Source organism: Pimephales promelas, chromosome 25 (genome assembly GCF_988280905.1).
Source record: "Pimephales promelas chromosome 25, fPimPro1.hap1.1, whole genome shotgun sequence".
Classification (NCBI taxonomy): domain Eukaryota; kingdom Metazoa; phylum Chordata; class Actinopteri; order Cypriniformes; family Leuciscidae; genus Pimephales; species Pimephales promelas.
The window spans coordinates 2,593,054-2,610,428 of NC_142793.1; the positions used below are offsets into that span (position 1 = coordinate 2,593,054).

The 17,375-nt window shown below is 41.2% G+C and overlaps 1 protein-coding gene across 2 annotated transcripts; it reads left to right on the forward strand.

Moving 5' to 3' along the window:
• The first annotated feature begins 5,200 nt into the window (after nucleotides 1-5,200).
• dbndd1 (dysbindin domain containing 1) lies at nucleotides 5,201-15,547 on the forward strand. Of its 2 annotated transcripts, none has more exons than XM_039656784.2 (4): nucleotides 5,201-5,332; nucleotides 7,913-8,059; nucleotides 10,290-10,427; nucleotides 14,719-15,547. In XM_039656784.2, the coding sequence occupies exons 1-4, from the start codon at nucleotides 5,302-5,304 to the stop codon at nucleotides 14,901-14,903; spliced, it is 501 nt and encodes a 166-aa protein (XP_039512718.2). In that variant the 5' UTR covers nucleotides 5,201-5,301; the 3' UTR covers nucleotides 14,904-15,547. The 2 variants fall into 2 exon arrangements, with proteins under 2 accessions (XP_039512718.2, XP_088983503.1); XM_089127377.1 differs by having other exon boundaries at nucleotides 14,731-15,027.
• Nucleotides 15,548-17,375: the final 1,828 nt, after the last annotated feature.

The following is a 17,375-nucleotide window of genomic DNA, read 5'->3' on the forward strand; positions in this document are numbered from 1 at the left end:
AGAACAGTTTTTCATGAATATGCACGTATGCTCCACCCATGGAACAGTTTTTCATGAATATGCACGTATGCTCCACCCATGGAACAGTTTTTCATGAATATGCACGTATGCTCCACCCATAGAACAGTTTTTCATGAATATGCACGTATGCTCCACCCATGGAACAGTTTTTCATGAATATGCACGTATGCTCCGCCCATAGAACAGTTTTTCATGAATATGCACGTATGCTCCACCCATGGAACAGTTTTTCATGAATATGCACGTATGCTCCACCCATAGAACAGTTTTTCATGAATATGCACGTATGCTCCACCCATAGAACAGTTTTTCATGAATATGCACGTATGCTCCACCCATTGAACAGTTTTTCATGAATATGCACGTATGCTCCACCCATGGAACAGTTTTTCATGAATATGCACGTATGCTCCGCCCATAGAACAGTTTTTCATGAATATGCTCGTATGCTCCACCCATGGAACAGTTTTTCATGAATATGCACGTATGCTCCACCCATGGAACAGTTTTTCATGAATATGCACGTATGCTCCACCCATAGAACAGTTTTTCATGAATATGCACGTATGCTCCACCCATAGAACAGTTTTTCATGAATATGCACGTATGCTCCACCCATTGAACAGTTTTTCATGAATATGCACGTATGCTCCACCCATGGAACAGTTTTTCATGAATATGCTCGTATGCTCCACCCATAGAACAGTTTTTCATGAATATGCACGTATGCTCCACCCATGGAACAGTTTTTCATGAATATGCACGTATGCTCCACCCATAGAACAGTTTTTCATGAATATGCACGTATGCTCCACCCATGGAACAGTTTTTCATGAATATGCACTTATGCTCCACCCATAGAACAGTTTTTTATGAATATGCACGTATGCTCCACCCATGGAACAGTTTTTTATGAATATGCACGTATGCTCCACCCATAGAACAGTTTTTCATGAATATGCACTTATGCTCCACCCATAGAACAGTTTTTCATGAATATGCACGTATGCTCCACCCATGGAACAGTTTTTCATGAATATGCACGTATGCTCCACCCATAGAACAGTTTTTCATGAATATGCACTTATGCTCCACCCATAGAACAGTTTTTCATGAATATGCACTTATGCTCCACCCATGGAACAGTTTTTCATGAATATGCACGTATGCTCCACCCATAGAACAGTTTTTCATGAATATGCTCGTATGCTCCACCCATAGAACAGTTTTTCATGAATATGCACTTATGCTTCACCCATGGAACAGTTTTTCATGAATATGCACGTATGCTCCGCCCATAGAACAGTTTTTCATGAATATGCTCGTATGCTCCACCCATAGAACAGTTTTTTATGAATATGCACGTATGCTCCGCCCATAGAACAGTTTTTCATGAATATGCACTTATGCTCCACCCATAGAACAGTTTTTCATGAATATGCACTTATGCTCCACCCATGGAACAGTTTTTCATGAATATGCACGTATGCTCCACCCATAGAACAGTTTTTCATGAATATGCTCGTATGCTCCACCCATAGAACAGTTTTTCATGAATATGCACGTATGCTCCACCCATGGAACAGTTTTTCATGAATATGCACGTATGCTCCGCCCATAGAACAGTTTTTCATGAATATGCACGTATGCTCCACCCATGGAACAGTTTTTCATGAATATGCACGTATGCTCCACCCATAGAACAGTTTTTCATGAATATGCACGTATGCTCCACCCATGGAACAGTTTTTCATGAATATGCACGTATGCTCCGCCCATAGAACAGTTTTTCATGAATATGCACGTATGCTCCACCCATGGAACAGTTTTTCATGAATATGCACGTATGCTCCACCCATAGAACAGTTTTTCATGAATATGCACGTATGCTCCACCCATTGAACAGTTTTTCATGAATATGCACGTATGCTCCACCCATGGAACAGTTTTTCATGAATATGCACGTATGCTCCGCCCATAGAACAGTTTTTCATGAATATGCACTTATGCTCCACCCATAGAACAGTTTTTCATGAATATGCACGTATGCTCCACCCATGGAACAGTTTTTCATGAATATGCACGTATGCTCCACCCATGGAACAGTTTTTCATGAATATGCACGTATGCTCCACCCATAGAACAGTTTTTCATGAATATGCACGTATGCTCCACCCATGGAACAGTTTTTCATGAATATGCACGTATGCTCCGCCCATAGAACAGTTTTTCATGAATATGCACGTATGCTCCACCCATGGAACAGTTTTTCATGAATATGCACGTATGCTCCACCCATAGAACAGTTTTTCATGAATATGCACGTATGCTCCACCCATTGAACAGTTTTTCATGAATATGCACGTATGCTCCACCCATGGAACAGTTTTTCATGAATATGCACGTATGCTCCACCCATAGAACAGTTTTTCATGAATATGCACGTATGCTCCACCCATTGAACAGTTTTTCATGAATATGCACGTATGCTCCACCCATTGAACAGTTTTTCATGAATATGCACGTATGCTCCGCCCATAGAACAGTTTTTCATGAATATGCACGTATGCTCCACCCATGGAACAGTTTTTCATGAATATGCACGTATGCTCCACCCATAGAACAGTTTTTCATGAATATGCACGTATGCTCCACCCATAGAACAGTTTTTCATGAATATGCACGTATGCTCCACCCATTGAACAGTTTTTCATGAATATGCACGTATGCTCCACCCATGGAACAGTTTTTCATGAATATGCACGTATGCTCCGCCCATAGAACAGTTTTTCATGAATATGCTCGTATGCTCCACCCATGGAACAGTTTTTCATGAATATGCACGTATGCTCCACCCATGGAACAGTTTTTCATGAATATGCACGTATGCTCCACCCATAGAACAGTTTTTCATGAATATGCACGTATGCTCCACCCATAGAACAGTTTTTCATGAATATGCACGTATGCTCCACCCATTGAACAGTTTTTCATGAATATGCACGTATGCTCCACCCATGGAACAGTTTTTCATGAATATGCTCGTATGCTCCACCCATAGAACAGTTTTTCATGAATATGCTCGTATGCTCCACCCATAGAACAGTTTTTCATGAATATGCACGTATGCTCCACCCATGGAACAGTTTTTCATGAATATGCTCGTATGCTCCACCCATAGAACAGTTTTTCATAATTATGCACGTATGCTCCACCCATAGAACAGGTTTCTATGGGTGGACAGGTGCATTTTCATGAATATGCACATATGCTCTGCCCATTTTTTGCAAATAAGCTTTTATTTACTATTTGTAAATATAGTTACTCTGTCATGTCCTGATAGACAATAGTTTTCTCATTGAATAACCCGTCTCACTATGAAATATGCACATTCGTAAAATGGCTTGTGAATTCTGTTTCATGTTGACTTGAAAAGATTTGAATGGATCATGGTTGACATAATGTAAAGTACTTGGCTTTAATGAGATTACAGGATATTAATGGCAACAATGTGCTTTTTTGAGGGAATCATGATGACCATTTTAGATGACAGATGGAAGATCTGCTCGGCTGTGGATTTGCTAACGTTAATCCAGTTTGGCACCACTTACCTGCGAGGATCAGCCTTGGCACCTTAAAAACAAGCACAGACCTAATGATGCCCCAAAACTGAGGTCTCATTCAACTAACATTCATTTCTGTTTATGGATATCTTTAGTTGTATAATAGCCACAGTAAGTCCAGTAAGTTATTTGTGTATGAATAAATGTGTTCAATCATTAAGCTTTGAAACATAAAGCCTGTAAAACACAAGTGTGTGTATGATAATGTGTATAGCTACGCTAACTCAAAGTGTTTGCATTGTCCTATTCTGAAAAGAGTCAAAGTACATTTCACAGTGCAACACAAGCACACATGGCATTCTCAGCATTGCCACAAGGGGGCGATTGTTGGCGTAAACCGTCTTTAATGGTTAGTTTTCTCTTTTAGGCCAACGACTGTGACCATTTCCAGGCAAGTCAGTTAGTTTGGTTGCAATCTAGGGGAGTTTAGTCTCTTCAATCAGGCAAATCCAACAGTAGCGTCATTATGCCATCAACAAACATCAAGAACCATCTCCTCTGTAGTTGTGATTTTGCAGATAGATTCTTTTACTATTATTTTACTAGAGTAGCAATATGTGCCGTTATAATTTCTCCTGTTTACTGTAGTACGTGTAATACGTCAGACATAGCCCAGTTTCTGATCTCGCCGACCCAAAACTCTTTTTTTACATATATTTTTAATTATTGAGTGTTCGCCAGGGGACTTTTGCTGCACTTGAACATATTAAAAATATTAAAATATAACAAGAACATTATAATTATAATGTGTTTGGGACATGGCTTTTAATGGTGAAACTTTTGTTTTTGTAATCAGACTCAAAAATTACACAAAAATTTATCGGCCAATATATAAATATCGGTTATCGACTTTCAAATATAAAGAATTAACGGTTATCGGTATCGGCGAAAATGTTCCTATCGGTGCATCCCTAGCAATTAGTTTGTAAAAAAGTGTTTTTTGCATGTTTGGGCTGAGTTATCGACGCATTTACACGATTTTCGAGCGCTTCAAAACAGTGAGTAATTTTGCGAAGAAATTGGTTTCGATTGATTCAAAGCTTCGAAACCTTAGTTTGTGGAAATTTGCAAATTTGAAATGAATTCGATCTTTATAGCGCTAGCTTCCTGAATTACGGCACAGACATTTGAAAGTAACGTTATCGCCCCCTTGAGTACTGGAGTTGTTACCACTCGACTGAACTTTAATGGGACCATGTGCTAAGCATCTGTACTCAGACAATTGTTCTGGCCTTCAGCTACTGCGACTATTAGCCAATGGCTGTTCAATGCTTAAAATATTTAAATCTAATTTTAAAAAAAAGTAACCCAATGGCTGGGTTTGTCCATATTTGACCCAAAATTGGGTTAAAACAACCCAGCATTTTTTTAGAGTGTATATCAACCCTTTGTATTGTCTATGGGCGCACCCCTCCCTCGCTCTCTTCGGTTTTGGTGTGTCATGCAGTTGTGGCTGACTGCGTTTCTCCAGCGGGACTCTTCATGTGTCAGTGTTGTGTGCGCTGCAGTGACAATAGGAGTGAATGTGTGACTGTGCATGTAGTAGGGGTGGGGAAGAGAGAGAGAGAGAGCGAGAGAGCACACGAGACAGGAGGCGCTCCCTCTAATCCTGGCTGCGACGCCAAACAGCATTGCACCGGTCGCTACAAGAGACTTAATGGAGGCTCAGGCAGACTCTAGTGCTGCAGGTAAGAGCAAACATTTCTTCAGACGCATTTAAACACACAATGCATTCAATAGCCCGCTGTACGAGCCGCCACCATGTCCTTTATTCTCCAGCTCTCAGACAAAGCAGGCAGTCAGAGAAGCCGGCGCTCAGCATTCATGCACATGGGGAAAGGCACAGCAACTTGGATGCATGTAGGGTGGAGGCTTACACGATTACTTCAGCTCAAACGCGAATAAACGTGAAAGGTCATGAGCAAGAGGGATTTTTGGATGCATTTTGTCTTTGAGAATTTGACATTGAGTTGCATCTTTGCAGCGGCTACTTTGAGACAATGGGACTTGGGTACCACTGGGCGATGTTCAAAATATAGCTGGTTTCAGAGTGTACGGTTTAGATGGAGAGCCTTTTGGAATTAACCAGTGTGTAGCAATCCCTGCACCAATATTTGCATGACTGGCACGCACAGAAAGGGAAGCACCAGCGGGATCTGTGTGTGGGCTAATGAGAGGTGTGTGAAGGGAGGGATGACCCGCAGACTGCGGAGGAGAACAGGCGCAGCTGGAAAACTCCCTAAACCTTCACATTATAGATTCTTCAAGTGTGGGATGCTATATGGGACTCATAAAGAAAGTTTATGTACAGAGAAACTGGATGAAACTGTTAAAAATGGTTGGATGTAATCTTTTTTTTTTTAGGTCTGTCAATTTAATGTTAATGTATTAGTGTGATTATATATATTTTTCCCATTATATAATGTTGTTTGGCCCTGCTGTTTCTGCGAGTCCAGTTCAGCTGCTACAGGGAAAGAGCCTTGCAAAACTCACATGCCTTTTCTGTTCATCTTAATTACCCTCATTATGCCATTTTAGAGGATCCTAATTTTGTTTTGGAGACTCGAACAATAGGTTTACATGCATTCAAGGTCAAAAAACACTATCCATGGCAGCTCTTTCTCACTGTCTTTAACGGTTCGTTCGAAGATTCAGTCTCTCTAAACCCCGCCTTTCTAAGAGGCTGCTCTGCTCTGATTGGTCAGATGACCCAGATTGTTGTGATTGGTCAGAGAGCAAACGCTCATTATCATATCTGAATCTCAGCTCTTGATCACAGTGATATGAACAGTAACGATGGCATGGGTTTGAGCGTATCAGTCTCATCAAAGTGGATTTGCTTCGTCAGCAGAAACCACGTCTTCTCGACGCGAACAACACGAACCAACTCAGATACACTAGTGTTTAATGGGTGGGGCCAAGAGATGCTGTTCAGCCAATCAAGACCAGAGGCTTGCATTATGCAAATTGGTTACAATCCTACGCAGGTTCAGCAGGAAGTGAGACTGAATTACTGACGACTCATTTCACGCAGTTCAGAAAAAGCATAATAGGGGAACTTATAGAATATTTCTATCTACACAATGTATTGAGATATAGTCAGTTTTAGGGTGAGTTCTATTTATTATTATTTTTTTAATTAAATGGTATTTGGAGCAAAAAAAACGTACAGAGGTAGATCCAGTCGTGCACTTGTTTTCATGTCCCATGTGTGTGATTGCCTTCAGTTGTATAAAAGGCTTGTCTGCTTTGACTGCTGCCGCCAGAAATCAATAGATGTCTGGAAGCTCTTCAAACAGTGAGTGAAACACAAGCATCTTCTGTTTCACTTCTCTGGCAACCGCTGGCAAACCCCATTAGAGAACGGGACACGAGGAACACCCTAGCGACCGCATAGCAATTCTCCGGCGAATAATGTGCCAGTATACCCAGAAGCCCCTGCAACTGCATGGCAATGACCTGGTTACCCCCCAGAACACACTAATATTATGGCAATGGGCAAAAAAATACACATTATAAATCACCAATATTATAAAGCGGTTTGTTCCAGTCCTTGATTCTGATTGGTCGATAGCTGTGATTTTATTAACAATAAAACAACGGTTCTATATATCACTACACAACACCCCTAGCAACGTAAATATATGTTCTCATTGATATCATTCATTGAAGCTTATAGAGGTTATGCGCCAGAGAAACAAGCGTGTATGTTGTCTTTAAATGTCCTCCAGTTCAGTCCTATATATTTCAATGTTCCCATCATAGATATCCATAATAAAGGCTAGATGTCTTACGGAGGAGTCTCTATCGTCATAACAAACCAAACCGTTTGAAAATTGGTAGAAAATTGAGCAAGTTATGGTTATTTAAAAAGCACATGCACCATTAAAACACAATGTTAGGAGTGAGTGAGCTGCCTGTGACAAGATGGCCGCCGGTGCAAACGTCAACCTCCATTGGCCAGCAGCGCGGATGAGACATCTAGCTTTTATTAGGGACATCTATGTTTCCCATGCCTGCTAGTCATTTGTCAGTTGCGTTTTGCTTCCCCTTCTTTACAATTTTAAATCATTTCAATATAAAAGTCTACTCTACTGACTGACTCATCTTTGCCGCCATCTAATGGCGAAGTAATGTAACTCTGTTGCTGTTCCTGGTTAGTGACTATTTTATCCAGCGTGAAAATTGCATTGATACATATTATTTGGTTTTAATATTTTAATTGTGTGTAACCGCTTTATAATCTATATTCTATGATTTTGTTGTAGAGCCACTTAGAGACCGAGAGTTCCAGAAGCTTCTGAAGTCCTCCAGCTCTGCCAGCCTCACCAGCGAGGCGTCCCACAATGCCTCAGGAGAGCATGTCGGCACCCCGTCCCATCACGGCAGCCAGGTGCTGATCACAGAGAAACGACGTGAGTGGACCTGGTGTATCGAGGACACGTCTGGTTTAGAGACGGAAGAGTTTGATTTTTTGCAACATAAATTGAGACCATTAAGATTGTTTTCCATGTCACAGCATTTTCACTCCAATAGACCTTAACATTGACCTAGATTAATAAATGGTTTAAAAATGGTCTCCATGTAATTTATTTTCTTTTGATTTGGGGGAGAAATATAAGAGAGTGTCCTCACTGCAGAACACGAAATCCAGGGGGAGGATTACCCTGATCCCTAACCCCACCCCTAATCCTACCCATCTCCGCCCCCTGATCCCTAACCCCACCTCTAATCTACCAATCTCTGCCCCCTGATCCCTAACCCCACCTCTAATCTACCAATCTCTGCCCCCTGATCCCTAACCCCACCCCTAATCCTATCAATCTCTGCCCCCTGATCCCTAACCCCACCTCTAATCTACCAATCTCTGCCCCCTGATCCCTAACCCCACCCCTAATCCTACCCATCTCCGCCCCCTGATCCCTAACCCCACCTCTAATCTACCAATCTCTGCCCCCTGATCCCTAACCCCACCCCTAATCCTATCAATCTCCGCCCCCTGATCCCTAACCCCACCCCTAATCTACCAATCTCTGCCCCCTGATCCCTAACCCCACCCCTAATCCTATCAATCTCTGCCCCCTGATCCCTAACCCCACTCCTAATCCTACCCATCTCCACCCCCCTTATCCCTAACCCCACCCCTAATCTACCCATCTCTGCCCCCTGATCCCTAACCCACCCCTAATCCTATCAATCTCTGCCCCCTGATCCCTAACCCCACCCCTAATCCTATCAATCTCTGCCCCCTGATCCCTAATCCCACCCCTAATCTACCAATCTCTGCCCCCTGATCCCTAACCCCACCCCTAATCCTATCAATCTCTGCCCCCTGATCCCTAACCCCACCCCTAATCTACCAATCTCTGCCCCCTGATCCCTAACCCCACCCCTAAACACCCCTGATGCCTAACCCCACCCCTAAACCTACCCATCTCTGCCCCCTGATCCCTAACCCCACCCCTAAACACCCCTGATCCCTAACCCCACCCCTAAACCTACCCATCTCTGCCCCCTGATCCCTAACCACACCCCTAAACACCCCTGATCCGTAACCCCACCCCTAAACCTACCCATCTCTGCCCCCTGATCCCTAACCCCACCCCTAAACGCCCCTGATCACAATCCTCTACGAATCTTAACAAAATAACCTTATTTACTAGAGGTTAGGACAAAAAGTTAATTGCTGCAGTCTGTTTAAAATGTTTAATTAATCTGAATTCTTTTCAAAATCATGAATGATTCAATGAATCACTCATTCATCATTTAGTAATGAAACACGTGAAGTATTTATAATACTTATAATACTGAATAATATATAAATACTTCTCGCGTTTCATTACTAAATAAATCAGCATTTTTGATCGAAACTCTTAAAGGGATACTCCACTTTTTTTTGGAAATACGTTTAGTTGCAGTGTAGAAAATCGCAACTTTACATTTTCCGTCTGTCTTAGTGCACGATGTAACTATAGAAGAGTCAAGTTTTAAATAGGAAAAATATCGAAACCCAGAAATGCTACTGGTCTTGTGCACTTCAATGACGTATGCTAAGCTATGCTAAAAGTGGTACCGCCAGAACCGGAGATCGGCTGAATGGATTCAAAAAAGGTAAAACTCGACAGTTTAACTCCGGGGGAGTTGTAAAATGAGCGTATTTCCAAAAAAAGTGGAGTATCCCTTTAAGTGAATAATTCAATGACAATTTTTTTAACAGTCACTTGTCGCCACCTACTGGTGTACCGACAAAATGATTTAACCGCTGTTACTTTCTAAAGGTGATTTACTCTGGTTTTATCACTACTGTAGACATCAGTGTTTGAATCCCAGTGCTTCTGGTTTAATTTGAATGATTGTAAGACAGAAATAATGATACTGTGATGTTAAACACAGAAAAGACTTAGTGAAGCTGTTTCATATCTATTCATGACAACGGCTCTCTCTGGATCAGAACACTGATCTGAAGGTTTAATGGACAAAGCCGAATCAGTCATTTAGTAATGAGATGACACAATCTCTGGTCACAATCTCTGAATGATCAATCGTGCAGCTCTATCAGTAGCGCACACGTCTGAGCGAGAAACAGGGCGATTGCTCTTTAGCGGCGGCCTGGCCTCAGTGACGATGTCTTGTGCCCGATCACAGAGCCTCTCAGCAGCGTGTCGTCTCTGGAGGTGCACTTCGACCTCCTGGACCTGACTGAGCTCACAGACATGTCCGACCAGGAGCTCGGGGAGGTGTTCGCCGACTCGGACGAGGAGAACCATACCGAGTCCCCAGCCAGTGAGTCAACACACTGATCTTTACTTTCCATATCAGATTTTGAAGTTTGCTAATTATTAGGGAAATCATTCCAGTCAAGCATCACAACAAGCATCACTCTGGTTCCCTCGACAAAAAGACAATCTTTCAATTTACAGAAAATAAGCTCTGGGATCAATAAAAGTTGATCATTCTTATTGTGATTAATAGTCCCCATGTAGTCAATAATTTTCTCTCCAAAATCACACATTTAAATGTTACATCCTTGAAAAAAATTCTGTCATGCCTTTAAAATACCTTCCTCATTAGTCATTCCTCATTCGCCTCATTAGTATGCGCAGTTCTATGAATATGTAGATGAGCCCCGCCTCCACTCACTCACTCACTCAGCGATCCACTGTTTGATCTGATTGGTCAGAAACATCAGCGATTTCACACCGTTTTTGGTTCACTGCAGTTTTAAGCAGAAAATACTCAGCAATGCTGTCCATTTATGAATTTACACATGGATTGTGTTAATGCATATTAAAAACACCACGTAGTAGACGCATAAACATTAAAAACTTGATTTTCACCATGGGGGAGGGGCTAATAAAAGTTAATCTTCACATATAAACACATCCTTAATGATTTTTGAAGCTTTAATAGAATTGCCAGAAGAAAAAAATCTAGAGTTCGACAATAAACAATCTATACCATTATTTAAACGCTGTGTCATTTCTGACTGGTATTTCAATCTTTATTTAAAATCTACAAGTTAGAACCATTTGCAAGAGAGCAAGTATAATCACACTATTGTTGCCTTTACGGTGTGATGGCGTTTAATGTCCACAACAATAGTCCCATTCAGCCTCTTGTTAACAGACTTATTTCAAGAGTGGAGTTTTACTGGTGTATTTTATCACATAAAACAAAACTTGAAAATCTCTTGAGCATGTGTTCACCACAGACCTTATTTCAGGCATTTAACCAAAAACCCTTTGACTTTGGGACAGGGAACCGGATGTGCAAAAATGCTAGTTTCTATGTTTTAGGACTCACTCTGGCAGCGCTCTATTGTTTACGACACAATGTTCACTGTGTAGCAAGACAAAGAAAACAGATGATAACGTTTCGAGTAGAGAATGATGTATTCGTGGTGACTTCAACGTTCGGTTCCATGGAACACATTATTATTTGATTAAGGTCTGAGCTGAAGTGCACATATTAAATATTTAAACTATGAGGCAATGTCAGTGCATCCTCAACTCTGTTAAATTACCTTAACCCTTGTGCTGCATTAGATTTTTAACACCGTTGAGTGCATTAAGGACCAAAAATGGCCACATATTAAACATTGCCTAAAATATTATATATTATTATTATTTTCCACTTTTACCAAGTTAAATCTGTTAACCAGCATCAGTCCTCATCATAACTACCAAAAATGTATTCAATTTCAGGATTTTAACCCTTTAATTACCAGTTTTGTTTGCGAAACCATCGATTTGTATAAGAGTAAAAACACAAAAATTCAATAATTTTCAATAAACTAAATGCAAAGAGAAAACTTTAGATTTGGATTATCACAGTCCCACTTTGCAAAAAATCCCACTTAGCGCGTTAGAGACCAAAAATGGCCACCTATTAAACATTGCCTATTGCCTAAAATAAGGTGCATTTCCACCCATAGGGAATAAATATGTAGTGACGTCATCTGGTGGAATACACTATATAATGCAAATATAATGCTTTTGCTTCAAAATGAAAGGATGTTTGTGCAAAAATCATGTTTCATGTATTACTGACAGCCTCAGATTTAAACAACGTTTTAATGGGTTTCAATGGGCCATTTTTGGTCTTTATGGTGCTGAGTGTTACTATTTAATCTACACAGTGTGTGTTATACATATTTTGCAAAATGGGATCACATTTTTTACATGTATCCAAAAAGTCACAATTTTGCCAAATTTCATACCATTTGCATTAAAACAGCCAAAATGGTCAAAGAAATTAAACTGCAAAAGACCAAAAATGTCCCTAATGCAGCATAAGGGTTAATTTTCTCCTAGTTATGTGAATAACATTTGTCTTCTTGGCCCATCTTGGCAGTGCTTAAAATGGACGCTGAGAGGTGCTCACAATGACTAGGTCATTTATTGTTTTTACTTTTGGTTGTTAGTAGGTATTCTGAATAAACTGTCGTTTACACTCATATAGGGTGGTGCAGGTATGACGTCACTTCGTAGGCCAAAACAAGTTACATCGTTCCGAAGTCAGTGGTTTTTTTGAGTGGGGTTTTGGTTAAATGGCTGAAATAAGGTCTGTGATGAACAAGCTGAAGACACTTTCACGTTTTATTCTAGGATATAAAACATCAGTACTGCCTATCTCGTGATTTATTAAGCTGTTACGCGTCTTGAAAAAGGCGGTTGCTAACAAGTGGCTAAATGCGACGCCATCAGCCGAACAGCCAAACTCAGTCCACCGTTACAGCCTCATTATAGTTAAAATAGTTGAACTAGTTTAACTCAAACGTTACGGGAAAATGTGTTTAGATAAAAACTGAAAGAGTTGTCGGAAGCTTAGTGAGGGTGGCGTTGAATTATAGCCTACCTTTAGCTTTTTACTTTTCTGGCGACTGCATTTAGGCTTCAAAATTCATAAAAGTTGTTAATCTTTGACTACGTACAATCGTCATAAACTTTTGTTGATCACAGAGCAATGATCCAAAAAGCCTTTGGGAAAATCCTACTGGGTTTTTCTTGAGGGAACCAGCGTGATGCGAACTGCCGGTCGGCCTTCAAAGTGACGTCCTGCATCACTCAATAGTTGCCTCATCGTATCAGAACTGGGCTTTAACTGAACACCAGCAGTGTCTGTCGCTCATGTGCCCTCAGATTACCAGCTTTCATTGAAAATGGTTGCTTTGTTAATGTAAATCCCTTTCTGTGAGAAATAAAACCAGTATAAATTATATGAACTCTATTCCAAAACCTAGTGAGCATCTTTGCGTTCTAGGCAGCAATCTTCTGAAGCATGATGGGACGTCATTAATGGCTGGTTTATAGATCTCTCTGTGATGGACAACTCACAACGCTACTCTTGACTACCATTGACAGCAGGTCAAACTGTTTCAATAGAGGGTATGCGCGTGACGTCATCGTTGGCCGGCGTGCCTGCAGTTCCTCACAGTGAGTGGCAAAAAGACTGAGCGGCTGTATGTGTTCAGCGTGAATGCCGCGAAAAACAAACACAACACACACAAATAAAGTGGGAAAGAGCTTTGCGATTGACTGTAGTCCTACAACTAGATTTGACAAAACATCGGAGGTATATTTTTACAGACTGCTATGGAAAGAGGAGCAAATGGATCGAAACAACTGGACTCCAGTCAGCGAAAGGTGGATTTGCAGTTATCATTTTGTGTCAATATGCTGAATTTAGCTGTAAAACCATACCCGTATATATTATTTTGTATTGTTATATACATTAACAGCTCATCGATTAAATCAAAATCAAATCAAAAATACTGCTAAAAAAGCATCTCGTGTCTCGTGTCGCAAATCCAATGACGCTAGTAGTGACGCTGGTAGTGACGATTCTGTCTGACCAATCAGTGATCTGCAGTGTTTCACGTCACATTTTAGTACCGGTACGGTACGCTTGGAACCTCAACAGACCAGGTACCATTTAAAGCGACCTGAAGCGAACCGTACTGTACCGTACCATGCAGTGGAAAAGCACCACAAGTGAGCCGTACCGAACCGAACCGTACCGTACTATGCAGTGGAAAAGCGCCATGAGGGTACATTTACACGACACCATATGCTTAAAACTGAGACGTTTTTGCTTAGAGTTTTCCACGCATTGTCAAAAGAGATTAGCTTTTTTGTTGATTACATGGACACAGTTCGTATTTTCAGGCCCTCAAAACGCAGTTGTTGTGTAAAAGAACGGCCAAAATGCACAAAGTCGTGTAAGCCCCTTAGAAGATAACTTCTAAACCAGAGGTGCCCTATCTTGTTGCTAGAGATCAAGTTCAGCTCAAACCCTGATTAAACTACTCAACCAGCTAAAAAATCTTCAGAAGCACTTACTAATAACAGACAGGGCTGGATCTAAACTCTGCAGGTAGTTAGATCTCTATGAACTGGATTGAGCACCCTTGATCTTAACCTTGATGCCAATCTGGTAATGAAGAGTCTGCATGTCATACGGAGACTTAAAATGTCATCTAGGTAGGCGGTACACTAGGTTTTGGAATAGAACTATAGCCGTGTCATTGTTGTGACTGACTATGATGTTGTTTTTCATTGGATGGTTTTGTAAGTTCGCCCCACAGATCGTCAGCAGCCGCTGTTACCTAGATTCCCCCACAGCGGGTATGTGCGCTCGCCCTCCTGGACCCGCGGGGGGAAAGGGGATCAGCAGCCGAGAGATCGAAAGCACCACAGCGACTCCGAGAACACAGAGCCAATGCTGAAGATAGAGCGCTCTCAATCCCAGCAGCCTTGAGCCAGGCCGGCTACAGGGGCTTGAGGAGAGGACTCAGCCCTTGTCTGGAGAGGGGACGTTCCTTGTCAAGCAAGGAGACGGGGAACCTTCGGGATCAAAGGACATGGTAATCCCACTTAAAGATAACGCAATCCCTTCGTCCATTATGGGCGAGAAGACTTGCTGGGATGAGTATAGACTCTTCCTCAAGATGGAACAGACTTCATCCAAACAGGATTTTGGGATGCCTCTTTGGGACCTAGTCACTTTCAGTCTTTCAGAGAACTTGAAGCAAGATGTAGCATTATGGACCACACCATGAATCCAAGGAGGCACAGAGGAATCTTCAAGGAACTTTTTAAGGACCAGAGCAATGTGTCGAGGCAGCAACTGTGACGAGCCCACAGCGAAGTTCAGGAAATGCCTGAGTGAATTACAACAAAAGTGTCCTTCGAGGAGATTCTGCATGAAAATGGGAGACCCTGAATACAAAATTTTAGGCTTAAAAGTGAGTCAGCACACCGAGTCTGAGATTTTCGCATGTTAAAAAAATAAATACGACCTCACGTTGTGTCAATCACGTTTACACACTGCCTCCGAAACTTTCGGCTGTCAAAATTATACTCTGGTACGATTTCAATTTCCGTACAAGCGAGCGCCAAAATCCAGAACTGCTCAGGATCAATTGGTTGGTGGAAATTGGAAATCATCTATTTAATACGTATCGCTAGCAGAGCATCAAACTGAGCCGCTGCCATCCTGAAGTAAACTTTTTTTCGCTATGGATGAATTCATACGCATCGGACTCAGCGTGCAAGGTTTCTGTGCGTGACGAATTTTTACGATGACAAATACGAAAAAATGCATACGAAAACTTCGGACTCTGTGTGCAAGGACCATAGGCCTAAAACATGCCCTACGCAAGTACACGAACTGACACTTCAAGCTACGTCAGCTCGATGGATCATTCGTTTCAAAATTTGTCAGAACGCAGCTCATATTGCAGCATAATAATGTAGTATCCTTAACATTGGTGTGTGGTGGGCTTAGCATAAACCAAGTGTCCAGTGTTTTATGCTATGCCCAACAGGGAGCAGTGAACATGGCTCAGTCCATGCTACTCTCTCATAACAAGATAAGAGAGGCATACAAAATGGCCGTGTTTCCCAACCCTGCTGCTGGATCAAAATCTTCCCAAACAAACAACTAATTCAAGATGAATAGGTCAGAAGAAAGACCTCATCCGAACTCATCTCCCCCTTGAGTACTGAGGTTTGCCACTGCCACAGTAACAGGAACGCACATCATGTACAAGAGAACCACACAAGAATACTTGCGTAGATTATGTTTCTGGCCTAATTTATTGAGTAAAGCCATTGCAAAAGTTGCATTTGACTGGATGTAAGGGTGAATAATCTTTCAGCAATATGTTTTTTAACGGCTCTGTAACATTAAATGTCATTTATTAACAATTTAACATAAAAGACATCATCAAACGCCTAAATTGTGTGATCACCGGTGCACAGCAAGAACTTGTGTCTTAATATACCTGATGCACATATAATCCTCAAAGAGAATAAAGCTATCGGGTGGGGAGTTTCAAATACAGATCCTAAAGAATAAATGTTTGTTGTGCAAATAAATCTGTACTGTATGTGTTACCAGGGTTATTACAGGGTTCAATGATGTCAAGCATGATCTATACACAGGGTCGCATCGGAGAAGAAATCTATTAACTACCAGAATCATTAACAGTAAAATCAAGGAGGGTACAACTATAACGGGAATAAATGTGAAAAATGTCAATGATCAGGCTGTTTTTCCTCCCTTTCTTTGCCCGACATACTTTACTGTATCTATCACTGTACAAAGCAAGTCCTGTGACACAACAACCTGCCCATTAGCTTTAAATGGAGGCAGTGTGGTACAATTTACTTGAACAGACGTGGGTTCATCATTCGGTCTAAAGGACGGTGCTTTAGCCTGAGCACAAGCCTGTCATAAAGAAGATCTACAAACCTACACAGGGCTTTTATTCTCTTTCATACTTTAACAACCACAAATAATTAGGGATGCACCGATATGAAAATTTTGGCCGATACCGATAACTCTTTATATTTGAAAGCCGGTAACCGATATATCGGCCGATAAACTTAAATCCAAATTTTTTATCTAATTTTGAGAGCCTGATTACAAAAACAAAAGTCTCAAAATTAAAATCCATGTCCCAAGCGCACAATTATAATGATGTCCTCATTATAGTGTTGTATAGCCGATATGACAGATTTGCGCTGCACATGTTGTACCGAACCGTATTTTCATTTTTTGAGAATTCAATCATATTTCAAGAAATTTAAAAACATAAACAGTGCTCAACAAGTGTCTCAGCTGAAGGGAATAATACATTATTTATCAGCTTTAATATATCGGCCTCATTTTCTTACCAGGCCATAACGATAACATTAAAAATGAACATATATCAGCCGATACCGA